Genomic DNA, 18,408 nt, shown 5'->3' with positions numbered 1-18,408 from the left:
GTCCCCCGGCCTCATTGAGTCTCTTCGGTCCATGTCGTTTTTCGTTTCACATAGGAACCCCGCTCATTCGGTGTAACCCGTGTCCACTTTCAAACACCGACCCGGATGTGGCCAAACACCGGCGCGTAATGATGACAATAAACATATCAAATGTGGCTTTTCCCTGATGTCTCTCTCTGCAGCTAACAAGCCTCTGTAAAGACTTTAAACCTGAAAGTAAGTAGAGTTTTGGGATTATTTACAGTTGAATGACAGAAATCAAAGGAAGTACTATATTTAGCAGTGTTTTATGTCGGTTTTTGCCCATGACGTGCACACCGACATCACAGCACCGACCTTCACATTCCACTTACATAAAGTGTCAGGACCAGCTAGTTATCTTAACTACGTGTGTATGTTTGTTACTTGATATAGTATCAGCCTCGACAGCCACCTACTTTCATAATTTTACTCGAGTATCAATTAGATATTAATGATCTGAATCATCCTGGTGCCACCTTTGGGATTGAATGACATAGAAAAGATCAATAGTGATAACCCAAACACTTTCCCGAGTGGACATCCACATATCTGTTCACTGGAATATCACACGTGAAGTTTCCCGTTTTATGTTCCTCTCAGTGGACTGTGACGATATAAAAGTTAAACTGAAGTGTCATTTTCAGTTGTCAGGGATACTTTTTGGTAAAAATCAGAACCATTATAGATATATTATCAGTCAGTCAAGCCAGTTTCTTGTTACTTAAATAGACCAGTGTGTTTATTTTGTGATCTAGTGCAGAAAGATTAGTCTATGAGCAAAAATGTCATATGCTGGTTCAAGTTTCTAAAATTTCTTTCTGTTTTATAGCATTGTAATATGAATAATTTGGACTGGTAACTTTACTGAGCACAGTGGCCTAAAAAAAGCAATTTGAAGGCGTCACATTGGGCTCTAGGAAGCATTCTCTGACACTTCATATATTAAACAATCAATCAATTAAACAAAAAGAGAGAGATGAATTGATGATTAAAATAATCATAAGTCACTGCCCCAGTGTGAACAGTTTTTTTTTTTTTGACAAGGCAGAGCATTGTCAGATACACCGCTGCATTATTTTCTGCTCAAGCTGTAAAGTGTACAGAGGAGAAATCATGCGGGCTCACCAGCTGGCTTCAGCCACTGGAAGAAGCAGAGGTGTGTCTGCAGCTGCTGCTGTGTGTAAAACCTACAGGATATGAGGCTACAGTATCCCACTGAACACCTGTGCTTCACTTTTTCTGCTCGACTTCCCCTCTAAAGAGATCTGTCACTGTCCCACATCTCAGCCTATTTGCTCTGCCGTAGTGCACCGTATCATATCAGCATGACAGGAAACCTGCCAGCCATGGATACCTATTATGGGTTTCTGTTATAGGTGGTGGTCCGCAGTCTTGCCTAAATATTGCCATTGGGATATGTTTGGGTGTCGGGAAATTATCTTGGACTAACATCAGGGACTAGTGACATGGTTGTAGCTTTTGTGAGGACACTGAGATCAGTACTGTTTACAATCCACAGATTACAGATGATGGGTTATTTAAGGCAAATTTTTTGATTCAAAATTTCAATACAGCAAATACATTCAAATTTCACTAAAATAAAGGGATTCCGCATTTCTCCAACATAATTTTTTTGGTGACTAACATTTCTTGGGGTGGGTTTCACTGGGCGTTTTTGGACTCATGACTGGTGATGAGAAGTCTTAACAAGACAAGAAAAAAATAGTTGTATTGCCTCCAATGTCCTTGAAAACTTGAAAAATTATTATATCAAGATTTCTGAAACATCTGGATAACTTTTAATAGCTTGAAATGTGAAGAGAATTAAAATGACCAACTCTACCTTTACTCTTTACATTTCAAAAATATTTTCAATCTCAGATATGTGAGTCAACAGATATCCATAAAAAGATGTCAAACCAATGACTTTACTGAACATTTAATTAATGCCTCTTGGATGGGTGGGGAAACTCAGCTTTTTTGTCTCCACTCCATTTTGTTTTCGACGTTTTTGGGGCTTTAAGCTGAAAATTATTCAGTATATTCATCATTTCCCAGAAAAAAGTGTCTCAGAAATATGATGCATTCAGTAAAAGCTCCTCTCATGTGTGTCCAAATAGTTTTTACTGCAGCAGTATGGTTTGTTTCCCCTCACAGCTTTAAGTTTACAGTTACAAATACACACCAGACAATGGAGGATGTCAGTCAGGCTGCAGTACACCGCGAGCTGTTCACAGCCACTGACTGTGAAAGACCGGCTTTAGTGTGTGTTTGTGTCTGTGGGCTTCAATATCTGAGAGTTTGCCTGTGCTTGTGTGTGTCGCTGAGGTTCAGTGACGCAGTTCACACTCGAGAGCCAGTTTGCGAGGTGGGAGGCGGTTCATCCATAGAAAAGATGTGGCTGGTCTCATAGTGTTGTGTGTTTTTTTTTTTGATTGGGAGGTTCCCCTTCAGGAATGCCCAAACAACTGTGCGTGGGCTGAGTGCGGACTTAGTTTTTATCCCAAAGATTTGTCTGTGTGTAAGAGGAAGAGAAAGAGCATCGTGACTTAAGTGTAACTGCATGTAATGTAGCCTGTGGAGTTGAGTGCAGGAAGTTACAACAGCTGGGATATGTGACTGTATTTATATGTGCATCTTCTCCTAATCTGTGGATTGTATCGTCAAACTCTGCTTAAACATACAGTCCGTGATCCAATCAGTGAAACTTGAAATCTTTCATTGTTTGTTCGTTGTTTCATTTGAACCATTAATTGATTTGTTGAAAAGGTTACAGGCTTTTTCATGGCTGACATTTTGGATTATCATATCAGTGCATGCACTTCACTGTGCATATTGGTATTGTGATATAACAGTACATTTACTTTGGTAAATTGGATATCTTGCATAAATGGATTTTATCCATATTATCCACTCCTATGGGAACATTTTCTTAACATGTTTAAGGTTTGTAAACCACAAATAGGCCGATATATTTGATGACGATCAGATGACAAATAGAAGAAATAATGATTTGTAAGTTGATCTCTTGAGCTACTGTATGTATTTGAATATACTTGTAATTTATATGGTCAAAAATCAAACATATGTCCTTTAATGAAGAAAAATCTTACTCCTTATAGACTTCAAAGAGGATGCACAGAAAATATAGGATTTGATGGCTTTGTTTCTACTGTTTCCTTCATGATTTTTGTTGCGCATTATCATCAGATAGTTGTGAAGGGAAAAGGAGACTATGGCACTGTAATGTCAGTACAAGATGTAGGCCTACCTCCTACTGGCTGATGTGAGTTATTGCTTCATTTTGATAAATATTACAATTGACTTCAAGTGATCTGTGAATAACCTGTGATTCTATGAAATTTAAAACTAAGTGATGTTACACCAAATTCAGTGGCACTATTTTACCTCTGACAACATTTATACTGTATGTTCTTATTTAGTTATGGCTTTGAATCATCTGAGCCTGCTGCGACCTCTGCTGTGTCAGTCCCTGGTGCGACAGGTCAGGTCTCCCCTCGTCACTTCCAGGGTCAGTGCCCCGCTACTGTGCCCCGGCAACACCTGTTACCCTGCTGCATGCACCAGGCTCTATGCCACCAAGAAGGCAAAAGGTCAGTGCACAGATTACAAACACCGGAGTTCAACTTTGTTCTAAATCTGGATGTGGGCTACTTGAGTAGACATAATTTGTCTTAGATATGAGTCTCCATTCCTCAATCCTTCTTTCCCTCTCTTCACCTTCCAAGCTAAGGCAAAAGGCCAGTCGGCTAAGGTGAATATTAATTCAGCTCTGGTGGAAGACGTCATCAGTCTGGATGAAGTGAAGGAGGACATGGCAGCCATTCTCAATGCGCTCAAAGATGACTTCACACGCAACCTCGGCTTCCGAACCTCGCCAGGTATTCTGCTTTTCTCTCTTTCTTTCCTGGGCTCCCTCTCACGTTTTGTGTCTCCTCACATCACTTTCCTTTTGTTTCTCACACTTTTACACTCTCAAATACACAACTGATCAGTTACCAAAGACACAAAACCAGAACAAATACATTGACTCACACGTTCAAAATTTAAGTCACCTTATAGGAGACAAAAATAACACATAAGAGTTTACTTAACTAGCTGTCTACAACAATAAATAAACAATAGTAATACATTGCAGAATAATAAAAGCAATGACAGTATACTCACTTAATTTTTTGGCTCAGTTAATCATTTCCTAGTATTGTTAATAGATTGTTAATGAAGAAAAACAAGCTAGAACAATAGAACAAATGCAGTAAATTGAGGCTACGCCCCCATTAATACATTTTCATTTTAAAACGATCTCTGTCCAGATGACAATTTCATCTCTGTATCAGAAACGATCTCCCTCCATACTAACACACCTGAAAACGCATATGACGTGACAGTTCATGTACACTGGGCGTTCTCGTGCCGGTGTAAACAGGAAGCAGGCCGTCTACTCTACACTTGGTCAGTTGGAGAAAATACTAAGAATGAGGAACAGGAACAGCAGTTGTAGCATTACAATGTAGTGTCTAACTGCACAACAGCTGCTTACAAAGACAATAAGGTCAGCAACACATCTAATCCGTTACCCATGTTGCATTCAACACTGGTAGTTATGGCTGATTAGACCCAATCAGGACGCGAGGCGGGTGTCCGCTTCATCGTTTCCAAAAGTCTCTGTTTTAGGGGTAGTGCGGAGGCCAAATGTAAATGTAGCAAAAGTTTTCAAACTAAGACATGTGTGGATTTAGCCTGAATAGCATATACCACATTCAAGTACATACTGTCTATGTGACAGCTGCAGCCGGTTATGTCTTTGTAATCTTCCTTTTATTTAATTTCATTCTTACTAGTAATCCCCATGTTGATGTCAGCCGTCATAGCTAGCCTCGTGAAAATAAATCGCTTTTTTTTTTTTTAATTTTTTAGATTTTTTTTATCTATTGCCGATACACATGTTCCATTTTCAAAGCTATGTGTCTGGTGTCCTGGATGTTTGCTGCCAGAATGATAAAATGTTTACCCAGATTGTGACCAATGTTTCCATATATTGCATTTCAGTTGCATTTCCACAGACGTGCCTGTTCTTCTCAGACTTCTGTTCTTCGCTATACAAGATGTTTGTTGCATCCTCTGTTGACAATTTGTCATGTGCATCATGAGACCTTTTAATACCACAGCACATACTTTAGGACGTAAGTTGGTGAGCCTTCCTCTTTGCATCTACCTGACAAATCGCCCAAGGGCTGAGAGTGAGGAGAGCCTCGTGTGACCTCACCTTGACCACAGTTTGACCTCTGTTTCCCAGACTACATCCAGGTCATGACCCTTTGCCTTTGGGTTCCAACAAATGGGAGCCGGGCTCGGGTAGTAAGAGGTGGGGTGTGTAATGGAAGCTCCCGCGGGAGGAGGCAGACGCTGGAGTCAGACTTCAAACCTGGAAGTGTCCTGAGTTTCTCCTGCTTTCCCTCCTTCCCCTCTCTCTGATGTTAGATTTGCTCACAGTGTCGTTGTTTTCTCTTGCCTAACATGCAGACACACAGAAGCACAAACACAACATTGAGTTTTATGGTTAAACCCTCAGTGTCTCCACTTGTAGTCTTGATCCAACCGTTTCACTGTTATTTATCTGTTCAGTTTTCATCTCTTTCTCAACCTCTTTTTTTTTTCTTCCACCATTCATCATTCAACAGTTTTTTGCTCTGAGTCATTTTCTTCAGCCCCTCCCTTTATCCTTCTCTTACTTACTCTTCTCTTGTTTTTCCAATAATTCCCAGCTTCATATTTTGGCTTCTGCACATGATACTTTCAAACTCTGTCTCATACCTCTTAATTAAAGTTTCTTATTGATCCATACGGAAACTTTTGCCCTGTGAACAAAAGTTCAAGAATTTTAAGAGTTCTGCTTCACTCTCTCCATCTCCTCTGTTCTCCTTCTCTATCTCTCGCCATTGTTGCCTCTGTCCCTCCATCCTGTCATCCACCCTGTCTTCTCCCTCCATCTGCGTATCCCTCACTGCTCTCCTCCACTCCGTCCATCCCCCTCTCTTCTGTCCAGCTGCACAGTAATCCAGGGAGGCAGCAGGACTTAGAGCTGACAGGAGAGATGAGATGGTGGAATGGAATGACGTCAGTTGTCTGAATGTGTGTGTGCGTCTGGTGCGAGTGTGTGTGTTTGTTTCATGAACCTCTCATCTGGCTCTCATTAAGTGTGTGTGTGTGTGTGTGTGTGTGTGTGATTGTGTGTGTGATTGTGTGTGTGATTGTGTGTGATTGTGTGTATGACTGTATGCACTAGTGTGTGTTGCCGTGAATGCATACTGTACGAGTGCATGTGTTTGTTTGTGTGTGGTGTAAAGCAGAAGGTCACATATAAACGCAGAGAGAAGGGATCAATGCCGTGACCACCATATTGTGGTTAGTCACATACGGGTAATCTGGCCTGAAAACTATCTGTTTCCATGGAAACTTGAAGAGAGAGTGGACTGAGACTTAGAGCAACAACAACAACAGTACAGGAAAAATATTTTTTAAATACCTCAAAGCACTTTGTCTGTACCTAGAGGTCTTGTCGAAGAAAAGAGCTATTGGAGCTTAATAATCATAAATGTTATTTATAGCTTTGCTGGAAAACACAAGTACATCAGTTAAGTGGTCTGAAAATAGAAACAAGGACGCCTCTCTGTGGATAAGACGTCTAACGGTGAGTCTACAGCCGAAATCCTAACCTCAGCATGCCAACATACTTAACGTGACACTGTTAACATGCTGATGTGTAGCAGCTAGTTGGCAAAATGTTAGCATGCTAAACCCCTAAACTAAGACATGTTAGTATCATCTCAAAGCACAGCTGTGCCCAAATACAGAGCCGCTGGTACGACTGTCGACCCTCAGTCTTGTTAGTACTGCATCTTGGCTAAAAGTGTCATAAAACCTCATGAGTTCATCACAGCACATTAAGGTTGTGTTCACACTTAATCCGGTTGGCTCATTCGAGCTGTGCTGCAGACCAAACAGCTGCACAGAGACCACCTGATACGGATGGTCCACATTTTACAGCTAACCTTGGCAGGTTTGCATGTGCATTTTTGGGCATTTTGCCTTTATTCCAAGGTTGACAATCAAGAAGTGACAGGAAATGAGGGGAGAGACAGGGGGAGCTGACATGGTCTCTGGGAAGGAATTAAACTGGGGATGTTTGATATCACACTATGGGATCTGTCCTCACCGCTAGGTCACCTCGACACTCATATGTAGTAGTGTAGTGTACATTTATATCACATGTAATATTTCAATAAAGAATAATTTAGCCAAATTTTTTATATTTGGCGGATGCGCTCTCACTCGTCTCTCAACCCCCTGTACCCCCTCCTCACCCTCCATCTTTGTAGCTAAGGAAACAACTGTCTGTCTGTCTGGATGCCCTCCCTAAGTACTAGCAGATGTGTAGGTGCTCATTGTCAAGGCACAGGTAACAAAGATGGACAGCCAGAAGGTCACAGATATGGACATGAACGGGCTGAATATACACAGACACTGCGAGATGGACAATGGGTTAGGCAGGTTTAAACCCGCACACGGACGCGGACAGAATAATTGGCAGATAGACAGTATGTCACCCAGTCAGCTGGGGTGTGGCCTTTCTATAATCTGTATTCATTTCATCACATCATAGCAACCTTTTATTTTTAATTTCTTCTTCTGTGTCTAATCTATGATCGGTAGATCTATGTTTTTTGTTTGCCCTTGAAATCATATGATAAATTGATCATACAGAGAAAATTACACCATTGGCTCACCTCCCCTTCAACCCCCCAACCCCCTTTCTCCACACACAAGTACACACACCACCACCAGCAGCACAACCCCCACTGGGTAAGCAGGGAGCGAGTGATGTAAGGCAGAGTTGGAGAAGAAGGAAACAACTGCGTCTGAGGTTAGCCAGATGGAGGAGGGGGGAGAGGGGGAGAGGGGCGTATGGGTGGAGTGAGGGAGGAAGAGGAGAGATGAAGAGGGTGATAGAGGGAGGGAAGAAGGAAGGGACAGAAGTCAGCTTATGCCGTCAAACTTACCTTTGCTTCTTTCAGTGTTGACAGCGCAGAGAGACAGTAGATCATGGAAACTCCGAACAGTCTGACAGTGGTCTCTGTTTATTTCTATTATTTTTTTAACTCAGTCATGCAGTCAGCGACTTCTACTGCACATTCATCTCTCTGTCCATTTATTTGTCAGTCTGAATAATTTACTGTACATTTTCCTTTATATTAACTTTGCATGGAAACAGTGTCATCAAATGAGAAAAGCAAAAACCACATCTACCAGAGCCTGAATTGATACCGGACCTTTGCGGCCGATATTGATATTTGAGAATAAAACAAATCGGTAACAATATATTGGATAATCTTCTTTGTTTTACATAAACACACAACATTAACAAGCATTTGTTATAAATGTACGTATAAATAGAGATACATTTACAGATAATATAAAACAATAAACTTTATAATCAATAATGGCAGTAACTCAATAGAACGTGACAATGAATTTTGTACAATAGACACATTTGAACATTAAATTATTTAAATAATATGTATGAACATATCTACAAAACTATAGTCCCCTTTAATTTAGATAATAATAAAAATATACATAAAATGCAGCCTATAAAACTTTTACAGCTACAGTTTACAGAAGCTGATATGTTCGATATTGGATGATAAAACTAACCTGCAGATGTACAGATGCACTATCAATGACTATCAATGTGGATGAATAAATAAAGTAATTAAACAATTCCATTTATCTGTATTTGTTTAGGAGCCCTCGATCACATTGTGGTGCCGACTCAAGATGGAAAGTTCCCTCTTAACCAGCTGGGTCAGATCTCCATGAAATCACCTCAGCTCATTATGGTCAACATGAGCAGCTTCCCTGAAGTAAGCCGATCACACACACACACACACTTACACACACAAAGAGCCACACACAAGAACCCACACCGGATACAGATTCTCCCTACTATTATTTGTTTGTCTCATACAGACAAGAACACAGTAACTAAAAGCTTTGTAAAAATAATCCAAAGCACAGACAGATAGACGGTCCTCACTGAAGGAAAAGTGAGCCAGACCAGAATCCCACATCAGTGTGTGTAAATGAAACCTGACCTGCCTCTCTCCCTCCCACTGTGTCTCAGATGCTAATTGATTGATGACTCGGGGAGCTCTTTGTTCTGGGGTGAAAGATAGCAACAAGAACCTAAACTCTGTGTGTGCTTGCACAGAGATGTGGTTAAGCCTGTGTGTGAGTTGTCACAGAATAGGAAATGACCTCATTTTACCCCCAGGTTAGGAAGGAATAGATTATTTTTCTTTTTTCAATCCTTTTTCTCTCCCTCTTGCTTTGTAGATGATACAATGCTATCCTAATCAGAGCTCCAGATAGAAATGTTGCACATGGGGGCAAAGCAGAGTTTTAGTGGCCAGACTTTCCGGTGGTCTGGAAAATCTAAATGTGCTTTTTTAGCACTTAACACAACATTATGCAATCATATGTCGACAGACTGTCAGTGCTCATGATAGTATATTCTCATTCTCTATGTACTCATAGTTCTTTTTGAGCTCATTAGCCATTGAGCTAATAAACAAGTAGCCTGTATAGTGTTTTGTTTGAGATGCAAAGTTCAAGTCATGTAGTGAAATGCTTTTTGCTCATATGACTGTGAAAAAGAGAATAAACTGGTATGCAAAACACCATGTAAACACAAATTTCATAAGTTTATATGCATGGTATGGTAAAAGTGTGACAAACTCAAAGCTTTAGCATAGCTTTATTATGAAAGCATGCTGAAAATGATAATGCCAACATGCTGGTGTTTAGAAGGTTTAATGTTTAGACTGTGTTCCCCATCTTAGTTGAGCATATTAGCATGATGATATTTCCTTATTAGCAATAAACAAAACGTGCAACTGAGGCAGATGGGAATGGCAGTTTTATTTATTTGGTATTTGTTCATAAACCAAAGTGTCAAATATCGTATGTTGCAAATTTCATGGCAATCCATCTAATAGGTGTTGAGACATTTAACCTAGAACTACCCAAAATTTCAACTTCATTGTGGCACTAGTGGGATTGTCAGGATCACAACGATTCATATTCTGAGGATCATGAATTTTTGTACCAAATTTTGTGCCAATCCTTCCAGTAGATGTTGAGATATTTCTCAGGATAATTGGAAACTTTGACTTTGGGGACCATGAATGCCTATATAAAATATCATGGAAATCCATCAATCAGTTACAGAGATATTTCAGTCTGGATCAAAGTGGTCGACCAACCGGCTGACATTGCCATTCCGTTAGCATGACTAAAATAGACACAATAAAATAGGTAGAGGGAATAAATAAAGATTAAGACCTTATAGACAAGCAATTACACATTCTAACACAATATTGTAACCTGTTCCACAGTTAAGCGACTGTGTTCCTACAAATTTACAGTAGTTTTTGAAGAATTCAAAGATATTAACCAGTTTTTGTAAGCGTAAATGACATTGAAAGGAAGTTTGCTCTTGTGGAGAACCACCTGTCTGTTACAATAAAAAAAAAACAGCTTTTGCAAATATCTTCCTCCGCCTTCTGTTTTTCTACCAGTCACCGTTTTTGACACTGAGGGTTGTGGTTTCGCCTTTTTGTTCTCCTTTGTACCAATATCACAAAACAACTTGCAAATCTAAGTAATTATCAGCATCTCAAATCTGGAATCCAGCCCTCAACCTGAATCGAGCTGAATGGTCCACCGGTGAGTCTTTTTCCTTCCCCGAAACTCCGACCACAGACCACACACGAGGAAACAGACACACTCATGCACACACACGCTATCCTGTCGTGCCCTGTGTTACCCATGTCCCACACAGGGGTGAGTCCTCACTACCCAGACCTAATAGGCTTATAATGATGTCTATCCATTACCAGGCACTCCAGAGGCCCTACCATTGTTTTCCATTCATTCATTAGGATCGGCCTGGGAAGACACAGTGGAACTAACAACAGCTAACAGCTTTAGATCAGGAGGCAATTTGGTGTATGTGCGTGTTTAAGCATCCCATCACTTTTTTCTTAAAGTAAAACTTTGTTTTCTTCGGGACTCCCTTTTAATACATGTACACACACACACACACACACAAGCTCTCACACACATTCCACTACACTCGCCTCTTTGCTTTGAACCGGGCCATCAGCGTTTGATGTGAAACTTCAGTGTAATTTCTCTTCCTCTCAAACATATTAACCAGAGCCTGCTCGGCCTTTCCAGAGAAATTCCGCTCGGTTTTCCGTAACCACCGGAGTGAACGTCGGAGAGGGGAAACGGTGATGAATTTGATGCTGAGAACAATCAAACATAGGTATGGGCTGAATCTATCACCCCACACTCAAAGGGAGCAACCAGAGGCCTGCGCTCCGGATGATTTTAACATAGGAAAAGAAACTTCATGAATTAATTTAATGCACACAAATAAATTCCTTTAATCTCTCTGCCATTTCTTTCCCTCAGCGGAAGAGGCCAGAGGGAGCTGTCGAGAAAGGGGAGTAGGGTAGAAAGAGGTTTTTAAAAAAAAAAAAAAAAAAAAAAAAAAAAAAAAAGAGGAGGAAATGATTCCCTCTTATTCCTTGCATTGCTCATTTGCACACTTTGTAAAGCTCAGCTAAGGGAATTGTCATGTGGTTGCAGAATTGGTTTGAGGAGTGTGACTTTGTTTTCAGTGATTCAAAGGATTTGGCTTCCTCCCCCTTGTGTGTATGAACTGTTTAACTGCAGCTCTCTGGTTTTAATGTAGTGTTTGCTGGGCCGAGGGATTGTGTTGTATATGGTGGATAATGTCTTTATGTTTCACATATGTGAAAGCTGTTTTAATATTTATAACGAGTTTCATGCAAGCTTCTTTTTCTGCTGCCTGCTCTGTCTGCCAAACAAATAGAAATATCATTTTAAATAAAATTACAAAGAGCTCAAAGTTTGCTAATATTATCAAAGTATTTTATGACTGTAAAGCAACACTTTTCAGAACCTCTCAACATCTTTGTCTGATCTTGTGTTGAGATATCATTTAGCATTTACAGCACAGCTGCCTCTCCAGCCAGTGTCCACACTTGTTCCCACCCAAAACACATAATGCTCTTTTTGTCATTCCCCTCTGATTCTCTCCATCCTTTATAAAGATGACAGATGGTGTTTTGGAAATATTGGCTTTGTTTTTTATGAAGATATTTTGGACAACAGCTGAGAAGAATGACATTTTGTGCAGATGTTTAGACCAGTGATAGTTTAGACCAAGTTTACATAAGGCAGCAGTGATTCTTGACTAGAACTAAACTGACATATCGGTTGATGTGCATATGCTTAACTGTGTATGTCGGCCTATGAGTAGCAAGAAATTGCAGTTCAGAAATACCAAAGTAGGTTCAACATAATTTAATAACAGTGTGTTTGTCCACCAGAAGCAAGGTGAATTTTCAACTGTAAAATATCCTTCACAATGTCCTGGTCACAATTCTTTAAAAATATAAATCAATGGGATCCGTATCAAGATTTTTGTAAAAGTTATGTGTTTGTGTTAAAAAAAAATGGATTACTATCGGTCGATCAATATCAGTATCGGTCTTAAAAATTCTTGATTTGTGCTCCTAATATAGTGTAACTAATGTGTAGCTGATCTCGGAAATCAGTTTTGGTGATCAGATCATTGCTGTGTCACGATTATTTACACAAAGGTTTTTATGCCACATACAACGTTAGACATGTTGATTCCAGATTTGAAAGGAATCTCATGCATTTTCGCTGGTTTGAGACTGATCGTGACTGAATCGCCTTTCAGTAAAAACATTGCATTAGTAGACATTGTAGTGTTTGATGAATCTGTGTCAACATTAAATACACATACACACCCCGAAGCACAACTGTGTATATGTTTGCGTGTGCATGTGTGGGTATCCATGTATCATACACAAGCACAAGCAGACTCTCCTATGAGGTCACCAGGGGTCAGCGCCCTGCCCTGCAACCCCTCAGTCTCGTCCCACAGGGCCGAGCGCTGACAGTGGCCCGAGGCACTTCCACACTGCATGGGCTTCCCCTGACACACACACACACTCACACACATCACCCAAACACACATACACACACTACATGCACAATATAACACCTTAATGATTGCCAGCTGGAGCTGGGCCACTACCTGCAGTTGTACGGTTGCTTTTCAATTCACACCAGTGCTCGAAGCGAAGCACACATTCGTGTGTGTGTGTGTGCGCGCGCGCATGCTCGTGTGTGTGCGTGTGCGCGTGTGCGTGTGCACATGCTCGTGTGTGTCTGTGTGTGTGTGTGCGCGCGCGTATGTGCGCGCATGCTCATGCTCGTGTGCTTGCCCCCAGGCTACAGCGGCTGCCACCCGTGCCCTTAGAGAGAGTAGCATGAACTTAAACCCAGAGGTGGATGGGACAATCATCAGGGTGCCCATTCCTAGGTGAGCCTCATTCTCAAACACACACACACACACATACACTCACATACACGCACATAAGTATGGGCAAACACGTTTTCCTTCTTTTTGATGTTTCTCTTTCACTTTTATTTGTCCTTTATCGCCCCTCTGTTTTCCCATTGCCTCTCTTCGATGTCAACATGTATTTTAACTTCTACTCCTTCAGAAACATTGGGGTGATCAGATTAATCAATGAATTGTCAAAATTTTAATTGTAGTTATTTTTTATAATTATTGTTTTGGTGTGTGTGTGTGTGTGTGTGTGCGTGTGTGTGTGTGTGCGTTTTGTTTTTTTTGTTTTTTTACTGTTATCCAGACAAAACAGAAGATTTTAAGAGATATGTCTGGTAACCTGTGACAGACATTTCACATTATTATTGAGATCATAGACCAAATGATTAAAACATAAATCAATGACATCATCAGTACATTATGCAAATTCAGCTAAGCCTCACAGTAGGTCTCACCCATGGTTTTGTATTTCACTCTATTAATAAAACCCTTAGTCGCCATACACTGAACTGTAACTGACAGATTTATTGACTTTTGCTTGTAGAGGTAGAGAGACCCCCAGTGTGTTGATATGTTGAACGGGTCACACACTTTCTCTCTCTCTCTCTGTCTCTCTGTCTCTCTCTCTCCCTCTCTCTTTTTCTGTCTGCCTAGTCAAACAACTTCACACAAAACTATCTGTCACTCACTCACTAAACCACTGTGTGTGTATATACTGTCTGTTTTTTTTACATATACACACATGTGCATGTAAGTCTGCATAAATGCCAGCCTGTGTTTATGTGTATGTATGTTTTTGTGTGTATGTGTGTGTGTGTGTGTGTGTGCGCACATGGTGCAGCAGGTGTTAGTCTGGCAGAGGAGGGACACAAGAGTCAGACTGCTTTCCCCCTGCAATCAGTCTCGGCACGCTCCGAGCCTCCATTTGCATTTCCAAAGAGAAGGCGCTTCTTGATTGGCCCTGGAATCAGTAATTAGGCTGTATTGTTTGCGGTAAATAGACGCTGCACTTGGATTGTTTGCAAATAGTGCCCGAGGCAAAAACAACGAAAAAAAGCCAATTAAGGACAAAAAGTGAGAGTGAAATGGGAAGTATGATTTTTTTTTTTTGAGTGATTAACAAATGCAAAGTTGTCGGGATGACGGATGTTTCAGCTCTCGTCTAAGACCTCGGGAACTGATTGTTGTTACATGGTTGCTACGAGTCAGAACTAAAATGATTAGACTTCATGCCTACGAGCACTTAGCACCCCCCTTTGCATAAGTGAGAACATTATTTCTTCATCATTTTGTTTTTGCACATTTTGTTTCTGTATTTGGTATTTTATGTACATACCAGCACACAGGGACATGAAAAGAGTATGGATGTGTGTGTGTGTGTGTGTGTGTATGTGTGTGTGTTTGTGTGTGTGTGTGTGTGTGTGTGTGTGTGTGTGTGTGTGTGTGTGTGTACTTCTGCTTGGTGTAATCCATTTACTTGTCTCCCACCGAAGGTTACCGTCTCAATTTTTTCTTTTTTGCATGTCATCTTCTATCTTACTGTTTGGCCTTCTGTCTTCTCTCCCATCTCACGTCCTCTCTATCTTGCAGAGTAACACGGGAACACAGAGAGAACCTCGCCAAGCTGGCCAAAGAGTTCAGCAACAAGGCTAAAGACTCACTGAGGAGAGTCCGATCTAACTCTGTCGCAAAGGTCAAAAAGGTGAAGGAAGGACACTCAGAGGACACCATACGGCTCATAGAAAAACAGGTGCGAGACGGGGAAAAGAAAAAAGACAACAGTTCTCTTACACATGGAGACAGAGGCATTCAGTGATCTTCATAAAGCTTGTTAATTGATAGGGCAGACTGACACAGGGACAATGGAGGAAGGTGGCCAAATGTGAGAGATGAGTCGCTAAACTGATGAGACTTAAGAAGGTGATCATGATTAGAGCTAAGACTCTACTGAGACTAAGACTAAGACCTGAAACTACTGCAGCCGCAGCCCAAACCATCCAATGCTGCAGCTTTTTCTAAAGTGACATTACAACTAAAGCATGAAGTCAGTGCCTAAGAATGAATTTAATATAATAATGGAAGTGTTTTACAATATTTTGGCAGCTCTAAATCAGCACTGAAGAGAAATTCATCATCAGTCCAGTCACATCACAGCTACATAATGTCATCAAAGATGTGCCAGATACGTGCATTCATAATAGTTCAATTTTTTTCCCATCTTCCCCCTCTGCCTTCACAGATTCAGCAGATGGCGGACAACATTACTGTGGATATTGACAAACTGCTTGCAGCCAAGGTCAAGGAGCTGTTAGGATGACGATGACGGTGACGGTCACGCACATGTTATTATTTTCGATATTGTATCATTTGGTCATAGCTGAACCTACATGTGGACATACACAACAGCAGCAACATGTCAGTCTTACGATGCTGATAATAGACAGTGACCGGATCACGCTGAGGATGTAGTTTTTGAATCCCACAGACAAACAAGTTGTGGGTCCTGTAGTGCATGTTTGGGTTCTCCCGGCAGACACTGGGCTTTGGTTCCTGCCCACATCACTGGCGAAGATCCTCTCTTCGCTGCTGGGTGATATCTGTGTTTAAACCGTCAGCGCATAAACAGAAATTGGCATGGAAACAACAACAACGACAGACTGCCAGTCACCTCCCTCCTCCCTTGTTACTCTTCCTGTCTTCAAACAAACTCCAACCGAGGGACGAATGGACTTTTAATGGGATTTGCGGGCCTCCTCCTAATCAAACCCTTTGCCACAAGGGCTGTCTGTTTATATAAAACAAGCGCACCCGTCTGAATGTAAACTGGCTGTGGGTTTGTCTTGGTGGCAAAGAGCGAGAGAGAAGGGGAGAGAGGGTTTGTTCCAGAGACGCAGGAGCCAACTGAACAGATATCATTAGCCTGTTGCCAAACATTTGTTTCACATTGATTCAAAGTCTGTTAAAAAATGCACTCAAGAAAAAAAAGCTCTTTAATTTCTGCCCATGTCTAGGATTGATAATATGCCTACTCGCTTTTAAACACAATAAAGTCGGGAAAGTAACATTATTGATGGACTCCATTAAAGAAACACTGCTTTGTACCATGTGCGTCATCTTTCTCTCCCTTGTTTTCTTTTCTTTCTCCCCACTTTTGGTTTGAAGTCGCTCCCTCCTCCATTAGTTAGAGTGATAATGGAGTTTTCCTGTGTACAGACCTCGAGGCCCTGGCGCTAGCACCACAATTGTCCATTAGGAAAAGAGGCTTTTAATGTTCTGCACTTGGCTTTCTTTGTCTTTAAATAGCTGCACTTTTAAAGCCACAGTCAGGAATTGTGGGGCGAGCAGTTGTTCAAACCAGATCAATCACAAGAAATGTTAGAATGAGAAAACCTACCCATTGACACACACACACACACACACACACTGACACACACACACACATACACACATACACAGGGCTCTGCTTTCATGTATCCGCTGTTTACACCAGCTACAGGCTTTCCGTACTATTATGTGGTTGATGTCATCATCTTTATCATGATTTGTTTTGCTTCCCCTGCTACTGGTCGCAGGCAGCCAAGTTTGCCCACACACTTGTTCTTATAGCCACCCAGTGATTTAACGATCACACCCCTAATTGTGTCTTTATCAGACAGCCTTCTGACTTTGTTCAAATGGAGAAAATGAACAGAGGAATATAGCGACAATGCAGATTTCATGGTGGTTTTTGTCATCTTCTGTGCTACATGGTAGCAGTGCTAAATTGCACACTACAGATTGTGGCTTTATTACATTTGCCTTGGCCCTCTCTCTCCCTCAATGGCTCCGCTTTAATGGCCTAAACAGACCAGAGTCGTTGGATAAACAAGAGTTTAGCAGAAGAGTGGCTGGGTCGGGACAGAGGAGAGGCGGGGTGGAAATGGCAGGTTTTTGTGGTGATTCTAGGTCCATATGTCAGCAATTTGAGGGCATTGTGTACCTTGGCCTAAAACAGAGGCTTCATGATCGATGGAGGGGTGAAAATCTCCCAAGTCCCTGGCGCAGAACACAGACAAGCACAAGGAAATTGCTTTCAGCTGATAGCTTCATTTTGGTTGACATTTATCAAGTGAATTACCCCTGTTCCTTTCAAATGTTTACTACTACTAGCACCGCCTTTTGACGTATGTGTGTGTGCGTGTGTGTGTGTGCGTGTGCGTGTGTGTGTGTGACTATGTTCGTGTGCAAGTGAGAGAGCAATAAAGGTTTGTCTGTGGAAGTTCTGGTGTGTCCTTTGGTGATTCCTCACAAAAATATACAAGTGTAAATTAGTTCAGTAAACGTTTGATTTGATAGTGTAGCCTTTCATCCACTGCTGCTGCATTTAAGGAGAGATTTTAAAGAGCTACACACTTTGAACTTACAGCTTCAACTCACAACAAGCTCTTTTTAAAGCTGTATTTTTCCTCACAAGCATCAGTGTCTGATGCTTGCACAATAGATCTGCAACTAATGTGCTGTTCAAAACAAAATTGTTTTCTTTTTCTAATGAGCTTCAAAGTTTTTTCCGATTGGCTGCAGGGTTTGAATTTTGAAATAACAGGAAATGTAATGGTAATGATAAAAATATAATGTAACAGCAATGCAAGTCAGTGAAGTGCCTCTGTAGTGGCAGTTATACGGCAATATCTGGCTAATGTTTGCTAACATTAGCTAACATACAGTGAGCTGCTGGTCATACCAGACCAAGTGAGGTGAAGCAACAGAACCGTTGAGTGCTATTCAGTGCTTATGGACTCAAGTTTTCATTTGTAAGAAGAATTAGCTGTTTCTTCTTTCAAAAGTTA

The 18,408-nt window shown here is 41.1% G+C and overlaps 1 protein-coding gene across 1 annotated transcript; it reads left to right on the top strand.

Annotated features, from left to right (window-relative positions):
- The first annotated feature begins 109 nt into the window (after nt 1-109).
- mrrf (mitochondrial ribosome recycling factor) lies at nt 110-17,840 on the top strand. Its single transcript, XM_023401506.2, has 7 exons — nt 110-216; nt 3,465-3,635; nt 3,771-3,923; nt 8,848-8,966; nt 13,461-13,552; nt 15,173-15,332; nt 15,822-17,840. Exons 2-7 carry the CDS (start codon nt 3,467-3,469, stop codon nt 15,897-15,899), a joined length of 771 nt encoding a protein of 256 aa, XP_023257274.1. The 5' UTR covers nt 110-216; nt 3,465-3,466; the 3' UTR covers nt 15,900-17,840.
- Nucleotides 17,841-18,408: the final 568 nt, after the last annotated feature.

This window comes from Seriola lalandi, unplaced genomic scaffold, assembly GCF_002814215.2.
Source record: "Seriola lalandi dorsalis isolate HSWRI2012SDOR001 ecotype SW California unplaced genomic scaffold, Sedor1 jcf7180002053686, whole genome shotgun sequence".
In the NCBI taxonomy this organism is placed as follows: domain Eukaryota; kingdom Metazoa; phylum Chordata; class Actinopteri; order Carangiformes; family Carangidae; genus Seriola; species Seriola lalandi.
The sequence above is the reverse complement of the archived record's forward strand: the minus strand, read 5'-3'. Positions and strand labels throughout refer to the sequence as shown.

Bases quoted from the DNA above. Each gene is read 5' to 3' on its own strand.
- mrrf (XM_023401506.2), top strand. From the start codon at position 3,467: ATGGCTTTGAATCATCTGAGCCTGCTGCGACCTCTGCTGTGTCAGTCC. The intron at 8,967-13,460 runs GTAAGCCGATCA...GCTTGCCCCCAG, and splicing joins ACATGAGCAGCTTCCCTGAA to GCTACAGCGGCTGCCACCCG. The intron at 13,553-15,172 runs GTGAGCCTCATT...TCTATCTTGCAG, and splicing joins ATCAGGGTGCCCATTCCTAG to AGTAACACGGGAACACAGAG.